At 39.7% G+C, this 14,440-nt stretch overlaps 1 protein-coding gene across 11 annotated transcripts in view; it reads left to right on the forward strand.

Annotated features, from left to right (window-relative positions):
* Window positions 1–12,167, forward strand: part of LOC136843951 (RNA-binding protein 1-like) — a 41,599-nt gene extending 29,432 nt beyond the window's left edge. For 9 of the 11 annotated variants that reach the window (XR_010854746.1, XR_010854745.1, XR_010854747.1 and 6 more), the window contains 2 exons: window positions 3,788–3,858; window positions 11,548–12,167. Coding sequence is in view for 7 of the 11 variants with exons in the window: in XM_067112949.1 (XP_066969050.1) it covers window positions 3,788–3,858 (71 nt within the window). In the remaining 4 variants the exon portion in view is untranslated. The remainder of the gene's footprint in view (window positions 1–3,787; window positions 3,859–11,547) is intronic. The other 2 variants (XM_067112950.1, XM_067112955.1) reach the window with 1 other exon arrangement.
* Window positions 12,168–14,440: the final 2,273 nt, after the last annotated feature.

Consider the following 14,440-nt stretch of genomic DNA (forward strand, 5'->3'; position numbering starts at 1 on the left):
AAATGTTACTGTTTGATGGTATTGTAAATGGTCTGATTTTTACTTTGTCATCTTATGTATTCAGACTGTATTACATAGGCTTGGATGTTTGTTTGCTCTGTATCAGTAGTAAAGTATTACAGCAGTTTCACATATTTTTTTATGGCAAGTAACTGTAGATCTGTGAGTACAGTGTGTGGGTGTGTATGTGTGTTTGAATAATTGAAGTTACCAATGGTATGCGTAAGTAAAGGCCTCAGGTTTGTATGTTAGGAAAAATACAAATTGATTAAAAATTTGTGACTTTTTGAAACAGGTTTTTTTTAAACTGTTTATATAGGTATATATTAGGAATGTCTTAAAACTTTAAAAAGCAAGTTTTTCTGGAAATGAAATTTTGACTAAATGTATAAATCATGCTGTCTTAACCACCAAAATATCACAAGATTTACTAATCGTACTGAATAGAATGTATCATTTATGTAGAGATAAGCCTTATTGGGAGCATGTACTATTAAGGTGTAAACTCCTTTCTTAAATTGAAGCACATTTGAGACCTAGTGCCTGTCTGCATATGGGAAGATAACTGTAGACAGCAAGCAAGCAGAGAGACTTTGTTCTGCCTTGCTTGGTAGTTTTGTCAGCTGTGGTCCCAGCTTAGCAGCTTGACTCTTTACAAGGTGGTCTCAAATGCTCGGAGGTCTAAGTGGACTGCCTGAAACCTTATGCAGTTCAAGTGCTTGTTGCTCTTCTCCCTCAAACAAACCCCTTTCACTTGAGTAACAAATGGTTTCCCCTTTTGTGGTTAAGGCATTGGGAAACATCAGGAGGTAGGGATTTCTTGGCACCATTGGCACTCTTTCAGCAGTTTTTGACAGTCCCATCACAGACAACGAATTTACTCTGTGGTCGGGATCATATTGCATGGAGAAGTAAAGGCTTCCTCTCAACAGGAAAGCCAACTGTATTGGGAGAGAGTGAATTCAGAAGTAACTGTGAGGAAATAACTTCTTCAGGGACACCAGGTCCCAAGTTTAAACCTGTGAAAACTTGGCTTTTGGATGAGGATGGCTAAGAAACTTATTGATGGTCTCCTGGAAGCATTGAAATCTCACCATGGATGACCAATGTTGTGATAATGTCCATGAGCTTCTCTTAGTGGACTGTCCATGTGAATATTGATAGATCCAACTTTTAATAGTTGAGCTGTTGGGTTAGGACCCAACACTTAAGTCTCTCTTGAACTCCTTCCTTGAAAAGGCCAAAACAAGGCAGCAACCTTAGTAGGTACTGGTGAAGACCCTGGGCAGTACACAGTTATTAGCAAAGGGCCCAGAACTGGAGCACACAACCTTGCCAAACAAAGCACGTTTACTTCATGGGGTGGGCAGGGGTAAATTGAGATGTGGAAGTGTATGTTCCTCAGATCTTTCAAAACAAAAATTCCCCCCCAGCAGAGAAACTCCACCATCAACATTCAAAAAGGAGTTCATTTGGAGAAACTTGTAGAACTACCCGAGATCTACAATCAGCCTCCATGTTCCTGAAGGCTTTTGGGTCAAGAAGAGCCAGCTGTAATTCAGAAGTATCTCCAGGGATGGCACACAAGGGGGCTACTATATTGTTTAGAATTTGCCTCTTGGTTGGATTGGTGTGCTAGGAGCCGAAGGCAGTCGGACAAAATGGTGAGAGTAGACTCACATTGAGGGATGGTAGTTGATAACTCTTGTGGAGCACCAAAGGAACACCAGAGAAAGACTGCAAGGAATCCTCTGCAGATGAGAGCACTTAAGCTAAAGCTGACATGGAGGCAGTCAGTAATCCTGTAGCTGAGACAGGGTCAGCTGAGAAGACTGATGTATTAGAAATCAGCAAAGAGTTCAATGCCCCCAGTGACATGGGAAGCCATGGCAGCTGGATACACATGCTAGTTGACTCAAGGGTAGGTGGGTCAGTTGATGCCAGGATCATCTATGAAGTTGAGGACATAGGGTCAAATATGTAAGCAAGACTGGCTGAATCCATGGAGTTCATGGGAACAGTCAAGCTTTGTAGTTGTGTGGAACAGTCAAATTGACAAGAAACAAGGCAGTACTCAGAACCAGATGGATAAGCAAAGGGCTTCATGCGAACGGGAAGTCGAAGCAGGAGGCACCAAACCCACAGGAGCAGGAGCTCTAAATGCAGACATCAAAGCAGGTGAAAGTACCATTTCTGGCTGTGAGACTGCAGGAGGACTGGGTGCAGCAGCAAATTACAAGGCCGCGATCAACTTATAAGGGTGATTCAACCTTCATCCTGAACAGTGATAAATATGTGACAGTTTCTCTTCTCTAGGCCCTCCTATTTCCCCCCAGAAAATCACATCTCTTAACCAGTGGGCACACTATTCAGCTCATCACACACTGGTCCTATTGGGTACAACAGACTGATCAGTAGTGATACATAGCTGACCCTTTGTCATTTGTTGTTAAGTTTGTAGAGCTTTGCTTACTGCTTTGGTTGAAGGTGTGTGATCATAGCCAGTTGATTACTTGTGTATGGTCGAGCACTTTTGACTCCAAAATGTGCACCTGATTCCTTAGTTCATAGCAAGACATTGCGTAAAGGCGAGATTATTTATATAGTTTTTAGATTGAACGTAATGAAGTTATTTGAGGGATGAGCTGTGGGCCAAGGGAGAATTGAAGGTTTTTTTTTTCTTTTATTTAAATCGGTTGACTAGGATGCAGATCGAGGAATTTTTTTTTACTTTTTCGGTTCCAACTTATAGAAATTTAAACCCTATGCACCTTGACTGTAGATTTAACATCATCTCGGTGGATCTTTATAAAATTTTAATAATTACATCTGACAGTGAACTTAGATGAAAGTTACATATCCTCTGAACTTGTAAGTTTTCTTAAGAATGTGGACTGCGACTGATAACCAGGTTAATCGAATGACAAAATGGGCTCATAGGGGTTTGGCATTAGTGGTGGTGTGCATTGAGTGCCTTTTAGATACACTTATTTTACTTCAATACAATAAATTTGTTCACCTCTGTCTGTTGTGGGATTTGCACTTGTAATTACTGTATTGAATTTTTCAATTTTTGCTTTTAGTTCTTAGAACGGGTGCATGAAGGAGGTTTGTTTTGCCTGTCTTGTATATTAAAGAATACATCACAAGTTACTTGGGCTAAGGTCCTTACTCTTGCTTTTTTTTTCTCTCTCTCTCTCCTTTTTTCCCATCTTAATGAGTTTCAGTATGAGAAGTCTGTAAAGGTTGGTCTTGTGTAAAATAGATGTGTAACTACAATGTAGTCATATTATTATAGATATATTTACTACCACCGAAAAGGCGATAGTTAGTGCAAGGTAAAGTTTTGGAAGTAGGACAGCTATAGTTGGGATGGAGGGACGGAAGGAAACATGTAAAGGAAAGAGGCAGGGGGGAACACTAAAAAGAACTGTACAATGTGTCGTGCAGGACACTTGATGATTCCCTTTACAGAGAGCTAGGAATGTAAATATGTATATGGTCTAAAATCTTGCTATGTCAGAAGATTACAGTTTGGCAGTTTTTATTCTGCTTTTAAATTGGTTCTCTCTTGCCTTCTTTAGTCCTGATGTTTTCTTGTATATTTTTGGTAGTTTATATTATTTATTTTTTTTGTGTTTTGTCTTATAATGTCATCAAAACTAAAAACATTGGAATTATTTTTCCAAGTAGTTGTTTAAAGCTTTTACAGTATTAAGAAAATACTGTTGCTGTTTTTGATCATTTAGTTTGAAGAAAATTCTAAAACTTACATTTTCTTTCGTAGATATGATGACTATCGGCGCCGTAGCGAGTCTCCAGCTTTTAAGAGACGCAGCCGTTCAAGGTCTTAAGTAGGTAAGGAAAGTATGTCTTGAAACAATTTAAACTAATTTTTGTAAAATTACTGAGTTTTGTTCAGATATTGCATTCTGTCTTTAAGGCCCTGTTCACTTATGGGTGAGCCTTCATTATCAGGAAGTCTTGATCAGGAAATTTGCGAGACCGAGCCTGAACTTGAATTTCTGGACTGGAAATTGAAAACAATTGGGTCTTTTCACCATCCACTTGGTATTGTGATGACTAATGATATCGATAGAGAGCCAAGAGGTCTAGATAACCAAGTGTTTTGTCCAGTCGTAAACAGAATCAGGCTGTCAGCCTTAAAGATGAGATTATTATTATTCTTCAGTAGATGAAACCTATTCATATGGAACAAGCCCACCACAGGGGCCATTGACTTGAAATTCAAGCTTCCAAAGAATATGGTGTTCATTAGGAAGACGTAAGAGGAAGTAAAGGGAAATGCAGAAAGATCTCACTTATTAAAAAAAAAATTAATAAATAGGCAAACAGATAAAAATGTATTAAAATGCAAGAATAGTAGTATTACGATAGTAATGCATTGCATTTTTGCTTGAACTTCTGAGTTCCATCTGCACGACATCCTCTGGGAGGCTGTTCCACACCCCAATGGTGTGAGAAATAAAGGACCTCTGGAATTGAGAAGTTCGACAGTGAGGCACATTTACCGTGTTGGTTCTGCTGTTCGGCAAATCTGGTTGCTCTTGGCAAGTAAAGGGGATTAGGGGTCAGTTGTGAATGTGAAAGACCTCTGTTGAAATACAACTTAGGATACTCTCAGAGTAAATGAGATATGCCCCAGGTGGGGCAATTTTCTCCTGGTTGTTCAAGTTAATAAATAACACAGATTGGTTATTGAACAACAACTCTCAGTTATAGAGCAATTTTCGTAGCTGTGTTCATTTCATACTTTAGTACGAGGCAGCGATGCTTGATCTGTAGTAAGGTAATGCCTTTTGCTTAATGTTGATATGCAGTCTGTAAATCATTGTTAATATCATAAAGCAGTTGAGGTAGACCAATGATCCCAGTTTTTATTCCCCATAGGGGTAACCAAATTGAATTGTTCTTGAGTGAGGGTTGAAACACTGATGCATGAAAGAATAAGGTAACAAAAGGGAATGGATGAAAAGTGAAAAGGAAGAAACTGCAGCTGTAGCCAAGTGCTGCATAAGTGCCCGTAGTAAAGTCTGTGGTGTGTTGTATAGGAGCACTTGAAGCAGTTCCTTTTGTATGACAATGCTTTTTAGACAAAAGTGATGAAAGGAGTTTTTCCTTCCTCCAATATTGCTGATACATACTGTCCAGGTACCGTGATGTTCGATTACCTAGTTCAAAATTTTTCTGGTTTGTCTAAATTGTTTTATTGCTATTTAAACTTGAAGTACAGTACTAGTTACAGTATTTATTTCATCAGTATTTCAATCTGTCTTGCAAGTCTTGCACGATATGAACATGGTCCCCAAAGGTCCTTATGTACTTCCATGTCAGGTCTGCGACAGTGGTAGTACTCGGACAGACAGAAGTACTTTCGGTACGATGGTCAACAAGGAATCAAAAGTGAGATGGATGATATGTCAGTACTTTTTGATGAAATCATGGGATAGGATGGTTGATCTTTTGATCATATTCTTTCTTCTCTTGATTTCCTATTGTTGGCTCTGTTCTGATCTGCTTATTCGAAGGTGATCAGTTAAATTGGTCATTTTCCTTCGATGGTCCTGTGGCACAAAGACAGTATGGCTTTTGTGTTACCCCCGTGATCTAGTCTTTCTACCCATAGCTTTGAGCTGCCCGAGAAATGTTGGCAAAGGGATCTTTTCTCTAGCTAGGGAACTGATCAACCGAGCATACCGTGGAACTTCGTACTGGACATCATTATGTTTTGGGTGGGATCTCTAGAAGGCAAAGTCATCCATATGTCTGTCACATTCAGCAAGGACATGTAGCCTGAGTACTAGGATAGAATGTCTTTGTGGAATTCACTTTCATATCCTCTTACCTTGGGGTGTTGACCATAGGCAAAGGAATCATTTCTGTGCATAGGGGAATGACCTTACGAATATACCCTGCAATTTCGTGGCGGTCATCAGTGCATTTGAGGCAACATCTCTAGGGGCCACAGTCATCCATCAATGTACGGTATTCAGGAAGAACCCATCAATCTGGTACTTGGATATTAAGTAATTGTGCAGTTCACATTCTTATCCTTTTACCTTGGGTTATTGCTTATGAGTCCTTGGATCCTTGGTGGATGCTCAACAAGTCATGTAGTTTACCCAGCTCTTAAGGACAGGTTGCGTCTTGCCTAAGGTGTGTGGCCACAGGGAGAAGGCATGGGCGGGACTGGCTTCCTACCTTCCTGTTTTCTGTCCACTAGAGTGAACACGCCATCATGAGCTGGACTGGCATGCATGCTGGTGATCTGCATGGCTGCATGGCTGAGTTTCCTGTCTATAATCCAGTTTTGTTTGGATAAACATGCATTTCCTACCTTCTCTCTAGCAAGGAGAGAAAAGGACTGACTATGGGCAAGCCAGTTGGTTGTTTGTAGCTACATAGTCTAAATTCAAAAGTAAATGACATGCTGTGACATAGACAATGAAATAATATATATATGTATACCATCAAGTTTAGACAATGAAATAATATATATATGTATGTATACCACCAAGTTTATTTTATTCCTTCAGAACTATACAAAATAAAATGCAGGATTTATTTCCACTGCTAAACTACAATAGCCATTGAAAAGTAACATCATACAAATTTTCAGTGAATCAGGGAAATAGACTTTGGATATCGGTCATTCCCAGGTTTCCTACTTTTTCCATGAATATTTTGTGTTGCTCCTTGCTGCTGCAAGAAGCCTTTTATCCTTTGCAGTGGTTGTGAGAAAGTCAGCACAACTCTGTTTGAAATTGAGGGTTACAAGGAGTTCGGATATAATGAGCTCAGTGGTGCACCTATTCCTGGTGTTAGTCCACTTGTTTTGCATAATTGAGAATGTAATTCTAAAATGATGTTCAGACAGCCAAATACAGAACAAATGGCATTCTGTATTGGCTCAGTACGGAACGCAACATCTCACTTTCCAGTACATTGTGGGTTCGTGCGTACCTTCTGAATCAAGGGTTTTCATACTTTCTATTTATTCAAAGTGCCCAGAAGTCTGGTAGTTGTATATCACACATGTTCAACAGATCAGAGGTATGGTATCCTTCCTTTGCTCTTTCCTGACCAGGAAGAGAATACCATGTGAGTCGAACTACCAGTCAGTTCAGGGAATTACTTGGAATCCTCCCTCCAATACTAAGTCTCCATATGTAAAGACTGAGGGCTTGTATTCATGTAGGAACAAATGACAAATTTTTAATTTATTTTGTATTTTTCATGAGGTCTTTACGTAAAAGGCCCGCCTCTTACCACCCCTCATTCTTTTACTTGGGCCAAAAGGTAAACTGAAGAGATGGAATGCATACTGGTTGGGTGGGTGGTACTCCCGCCCCTACCTTCGGTAAGTGTTACCATAACAGCTTTGCTGGAAGTTATCCATATGTAAAGACCTCAGGTTTGTATATTAGGAAAAATACAAATTAATTAAAAATTTGTCATATATTTTAAGGTAATGGCATGAAATGAGTACGTGTTCTCCAGTCAAGTGAAATTTCTGTCTAGGTTGACTTCACTCCAATCAGATAGGCAGACATAGGTGGTGACATTAATAAGGCTTCTTGTTTTGCATACTTACCTTAAACATCTCTAAAACATATTATAAGGAGAAAATGGTAGTTGGAGTATTGAACTTGATATTAACAAATTGAAACAGATCAAGCCCATTGTAGGAATATGGACTCCATTATATCTTAAAGAATGACACAAATAATTTTAACTTATAATTTGGTAGTTTAGTTGATCTGGGCACTTGTTTGACTCAAGGATATTTGATGAATATCCCAAATTATTTAATCCCTATATCTACAGAATGTAGTACTAACATTTTTTTTTTTTTGTGAATGTCCAAAATATAATTGACAATGTCAAGTTTTGGAAACAAATCAGTATAAGAAATTCTTGCAGAATCTCCATTTTTTATTAACTCAGTTGTAAAATTTGTAGAAAGTTGTAACTTAATATCTAAATTATTAATAAGAACAAAATCCTTTGGCTTGCCATGTGACAGTTATAAATAAATTAGCTCAGTAGTCTGGTTAAACACAGTATTAGCAATCGACCACTAGTTTATTTTAGAAGGTAAGCGTAGATTACCAGTAGTGGAACACATCAGTTTGTATTGCCTTAAACATTTATTCAGTGGAGGATATTATTCTCTGGTAACTGTAGCTGATAATTTGGGGATATGGGGGTTATTGATGCTGCTTTTAATGAACATTTCTTTATCTTGTATTTTAAACTTGGGTTCCTTCTGCAGTACCCATTTTGCTGTCATTTCTTGATCCGTAATGCATATTTCAGGGCAACCATCTTGCTTTATTATTTCTTAATTTTTCATTGCAGTGTTGAATTGGTCCCTTGACCATTAGCCCACAGGCTTTAGCTTCAGTGTATTTTTGTAACTTTATCCTAAACTTGCAAAGTTGCCAGATTCAGTAGTCTTTTGCATGACTTGCTTTATGTGGATCTTCTGGTGTGTCTTGGCCAGTAACCTCACTTTTGCATAGATATGTATTTGAGGCAGCAAGGCTCTTGGATTTGGGAAGACAGCATTCATTTTATGATCTTCAGTCTTGAAAACTTTTGTATAAACTTACTCCTTGAAATTACAACCCCATTAACAAGATATAATACCCGAATTGCTACGTATTTAGAAGGGAGTCCAAAATGCTGAATATCCATTCCATTGTGTTTGTGTATGCCTGAAGGATACAGGAGAAGCTAATAGGCTTGTAAGTTATGGCTCCAGAAAACCTCTATTGCATGAAACAAGGCACTTGTTTGGAAAGGGAGTAAACTTAACATGATCATAAGTAGATATATATATATTGTGAAGCATGGAGATACTACTAGTATAAACTGAGGTGGAGTGAAGATGATGAATCCCACATAAATTTGTTCTGCAACTACTAGTCCCAAAAAATACAGTCAGAACACACTATGCATACCATCTGTTAAAGTTGCAAACATAGACTGCTCTTAGTACTACTGCAGTTACTTGCTCATGAAATACATCACATAAGTTTAAAAGCAACAAAAGTAGAGGGTGCTGTTGATCTCTTGGGTTCATAGTGGTACCTGCTTAACTTTGCCATCTGCCATGTTGCTGTAGGATATCAGTGATACTAGCTGTAACTAGTAAGTGTTTTTCACTACAGTACTTGCTTCTTTCTTTGCCCTGTTGACAAGAAGAGTTAAGAGGCACTGTCCCTGAATCCTCTTGTCCTTTGAAGGCACAATTAAATGGTTTTCATAGGACAGAGCAATGGAAGATGAAGAATGTTGAGGGGTGCTGTGGTACGTTTTGGCTACTAGCCACGAGTCTTACTTACGAAGTTGTCCGACAGATAACCTCTCTCGACTACCTACCTGTGGTATGCTTGACCCTCCCAGACAGTACAGATTTTATCACTTCATCCTGAAGATGCCAGTGACAGCAAAGGTTAGTAAGAATGTGGTGATAGACTTCTCAGAACAGGTGAATCACAGTTACGTTTGAGCAACTCGTGGGCAACCTCCCTGACTGACAAAGTGCTGGCTAAATATTGTCATTTCTCCTGTGGAACTCTTTTCATGTGGCTTGATAGAGGTTAGAAGTTGATCTTTTGCGGGTCCTTGTGATTACTGTGGCTACATCCTCCAAAAATCTGGTCTCTGAGGCCTTTCAAGCATGGAGACAGTGGGTATTGAATTTGTGTAATCTGTGGAAGTATATCTGCTCGAGGAATCTCTTCCTAGACAGGAGACTGGGGAATGTTTACCACCATGATAGTATATTTGCAGACACCTGTGCTTTCCAAAGTGTATAGCCTAATGTGTGATAGGCATCATGCTGCATCCACTTTAAACTCCATTCCCACTTCCTCCTCTTCAGTGTTGCTGTCCATCACCTCAAGTTTTACTTGATTAGTGCAACTGAGGGTTTTTCCCACCAGTTCCATCTTCAGGTCTTTGTACCTCTTTCCTTTATTTTCTGGATTAGTTTTATTTATTCATCTTAATTTCCTCCTTTTCAACTGGTTTTGATGAATATGTAGTGGAACTAGGTTCTATGGTAATTGGGCTATTTGTCTTGGTGCACTTACAAAGTTGTTCATAGTGGCAGATCCTTTACATGAAAAAATATAGTTCTTACTGTAAGTGTGTTCTTTCCCTGTGGGTGGCAAGAGCTTTTTTCAGGCTAGGCTGTATTATCCCGTTTGAAATGTTACTGTCATAGTGATCTAGTTATTCAGAATACAGTAGTAGATCCAGCAGTAGCAGGATTAAGGTATATAGCAAAGCCCAGAAAAATTATGGTTTTGATCATAAATGAAAACCTAGACCAAGTAGGAATAGTCATAATGATGATTCCGTTTCCGGCGTCCCTTTTGAAGGCAGTGAATCGAGAATCCATATGATCAGTGGCTTGCTTGCCAGCCTGATCTCTCGATACTTTCTGTCTCTGAGGCCTCATAATACCTATCAGGCACCACTTGATCTTGTCCACTGATGGGTCACTGGCTCTCCTCGCTCTTGTATTGAACTGAAAGTTCTGCATTTAATTTTCCCTAGAAAAGGTGTCTTAAAATAATACTGTAAAATATTGTAGCCAGGCTACTATTTACCACAAGATGGAAAGTAAGTTTTGCTGGTGAATAAAGGAATGTTAAAAAAAACCAACTGCCAAAAATGTGTGCCACACAAAATATGTGGGAACAAAGGAACACTGCAAAAACTTTTAACAGTGCCAAAAATGTGTGCCACACAAAATATGTGGGAACAAAGGAACACTGGAAAAACTTTTAACATTGCATTACCAATAGTGTGTGTGCATTACCAATAGTGTGTGCCACACAAAAATACTTGGGAACAAAGGAACACTGCAAAAACTTGTAACATTGTCAAGTGTGTACCTTACAAAACACTTACTTTTTTTAACATTTCAGTGCATTTTAGTTTTGGGTTTGTAAAGTTAAGTTTAGGGCACAAAAGTTGAAGTCCTGTTGGTGTCTTCATATAAGGTAAAAATGGTTCAGAACATATTTTAAGTAATTTTCCGGATGCCACTCCAGAGTGGTTTTTTAAGAATTTCAAGTTGACTTGTCGGAAGTATTTGTTTTTTGCCTAATGTTTTATCTTATGGAAACTTATCTTAATTTCTTGTTTATTTTATAAATGGGGAAAAATGTGAATGGTATTGATAAATAATACAATACTTTTCAAATTTACAGGGTTATAACCTGTAAATGCCATGAATCTGTTTCACAAATGAAAGTTTTTCATTTATGAAAATTTATTAACAGTTGGTATGTTTTGGATTTTGTCTTTGGCTGGTGAACAGCAGCTAGATGTCTCAATTTAATGAATGGTCATAAGGGTAACCAGGAGTCAATAAGACAATAGTGGAGAGTTTGTAAGCAAAAATTTTTGCCATGGTTGCACAAGTCTTGACAATATGTTATGTAAAGATTTTCCAGGTGATATTTAATGAACACTGTTAACTTGAACTTGATTCTTCTTTTGCAGCCAGGACAATGGAATCTTCTTAGAACAAAGGAAGCCTTGCTTAAAGACTCAAGATGATAATGAAGTTTTTAAACCAGGCTACAAGGTGCATCATACTGTATAGCTGTCCTTTGTAAGTGATAATTTCCTATGCCAGGGCCCAAAAATTACATTTTTATTTTTATTACTAGACTTGACTTTACTACTTATTCTTTAGTTTGCCAGTTTGGTTTATGATGTCACATGTATTTTTTATATGGAAAGAAAATCTTTTTCCTTGGCATAGCCAGTTGTGTTGTAGAATATTTAGTAACTGTAAATTGATAGTGATAGCTACTGACTGCTATTCTTTATTAAACTGGATTTAGAATGAGTGTTGTAAGGATGTGCGCTGTCATTCAATCAAGAAGAATTTTTTAAGGATGTTATGAATGGGTGTGTAAATGGTAACCCCATGCCCTTCTCAATTCTCTTATCTGGCATTCAAGCTATTAAGTGGAATAGGCATTAACGCAATTAAGTGGAATAATGACAAGATCTGCTGCTATCACAGGACAAGATCTCCAAATTGGGAAAGGTAAGGGGCAATTCAGTATAGGGTAAGGTTACAAGATGTGAAACTAATAAAATTTCACAAATTATTCTCTTTTTCATTTTCATATGAGTTTGTCAGTCTTAGAGCACAGCTGATGTGTAAGAACACAAACAAAGGCAGCTATTCTAGTTGAAGATTCTTTATATGTTAGACTTGATGTAACTTGTCCAAAATAATTCACAAAAACTCTTGGATTTCATTTCCTATTTTCTGTACGATAGGACTTTACATTCGTATGTCTCTTTACCAACATTTTTTAGGATTTATGACTAGTCTTCATCTCACAGCCGCTATATCCATGCTTTTTTTTTTTAACATGAAATACCGTACCATATGAATAACTGCTGAATCTCAGACTTGCTCAGTGAATTGTGAGTGTGGCTTTAACCAAATTGCAACATGGTCCAACTTATTAGGGGTTCAGTTCTCTATGTTCTAATATGATGTCACATGGAAACCTACACTTCCATAGATGAAGTTACTTGCGCTTGGCGTGTCAGCTGTTACTGAATCTCTCAAAAAGCAAAATCCTATTAAGTACGCCTACAGTTCCCCATGGTGTGAGCTAGCCTTACTCTTCCATGATGCTTACAGCTGTATCCACTTCATCACAAACTGATTTATCGCCTGTTCTTGTTATACTTTGTCTTTGTGTGCATGCCCTTTATGTTCCCTCTGCATCTGGGGCACTGCCCAGCAGTGTGTAGTTTTGTGTGTGTTTTGTGTGCATGCCCTTTATTGTTCCCTTTGCATCTGGGGCACTGCCCAGCAGTGTGTAGTTTTGAGTGCCCCATGTATCTTTCTGGCCCTTTATCACAAAGAGAAGGGTTACGTACCTGTCGTGAGTAGTGCATTTGCAGTGAGCGATGTGCAGCAGAGCTGAGAGAGGGAGCCACCCGAGGGGGAGGAGTGCTCCACAGCAGTGACAGGTCAGTGGAGAGGGGTCGGTGTTGGCACTGTACTGTAGTAATCCTCCTGACATTCTGCCAGACATAATCCCTGCTCCCACTCAAGAAGTGGGTTGGACAGAGATCAAAGGGACAGAGCAACATCCTAATCCCTGCTCCCACTCAAGAAGTGGGTTGGACAGAGATCAAAGGGACAGAGCAACATCCTGTTCCACTTTCCGACGTAATGTTCAGTGCTCATTGGGACAGGAAAGCAGTGTCAGGGAATGTCTATTATCCCTACAACAGCTTCTCATGGAGAACCACCCAGCAAATCAGAGACAAGGACTACTCTGCTCCAGAACCCAGTAAAGTAGCAGCGTCTACTGGAGTTGAGGAGAGATGACACCTGAGGGAAACACGAGCATGAGATACCAACAGAAGAGAAGGGCTTCATGGAGTTTGTCCCCCAGATCCGACAGAAGCTGGGACTCTTAGATCCAACGAACACCACCCCCAAGGGCACACAACCCTGGCCTCTCATACCTGGAGCAGAAGGAAACTCCACCACAGACGATGCAGTCAGTCTATCTCCCCTGGTTGCTGCTGATACAGGGTACAGTGAAGGAGCTATAAGTGACCTGGTAGCAGGGGCGGAAGGTTATCTGGCATCTGCCAGGTCGGATAAGTTGCTTCTGCCCCCTCCCCGACATGTCAAGTATTACCTGCCAGAGGAATCCTTCACTCTTCCCAAGACGGTTGACCTTAACAGCAATGAGGCCACAAATCTGGAGATGATGTTGGAAAGGACGTAGAGAGCCTTCTCCTGGTTAGACAGGTGTCAGGGAACAAGAGCTTCGGTCCAGCAGCACTACAAGGCAGGGGAGTGGATGGGAGTTCAGCATAAGGGATACACACACCACTTTGGGCAGATTAAATCTCCTCAATCCTGAACTCCTCTCCTACAAGAATGACTTGCTTAAGGGGAGAGGCCTACAACAAGATAACTACTATCCTCCAGGTGGTGGTAACAGAGATAGTGGAGGACAACACCCCAGGTTTCTACACCCACCTTTTTCCAGTAGAGAAAGCCTCCAGCAGGTGGAGACCAGATCTATCAGTGCTCAACCTCCTCCTCCACCAGATGCTCACAATGGAGATGCCTCAGTCAGTACTGGTGTTGATCAGGGAAAGGGGCTTTATGGTGTTGATGGGTCGACAGGGTGTGTACCTGCACAAACCTTTACATACATCCTACAGGAATTATATACAGTTTGTCTCCCAAGACATGATGTACTGTACAGTATTAGTTTAGGGCTCTTTGCTTCAGCCTGGTGACAACTCCTCAAGCCTCCACCCTGACCTCTTCTAACTATGGAGCATAGCGTAGCTGCAGATGGACTGGTTCACATACTGGAAGGGGAAGACGGAT

Source organism: Macrobrachium rosenbergii, chromosome 12, assembly GCF_040412425.1.
Source record: "Macrobrachium rosenbergii isolate ZJJX-2024 chromosome 12, ASM4041242v1, whole genome shotgun sequence".
NCBI classification, from domain to species: Eukaryota; Metazoa; Arthropoda; class Malacostraca; order Decapoda; family Palaemonidae; genus Macrobrachium; species Macrobrachium rosenbergii.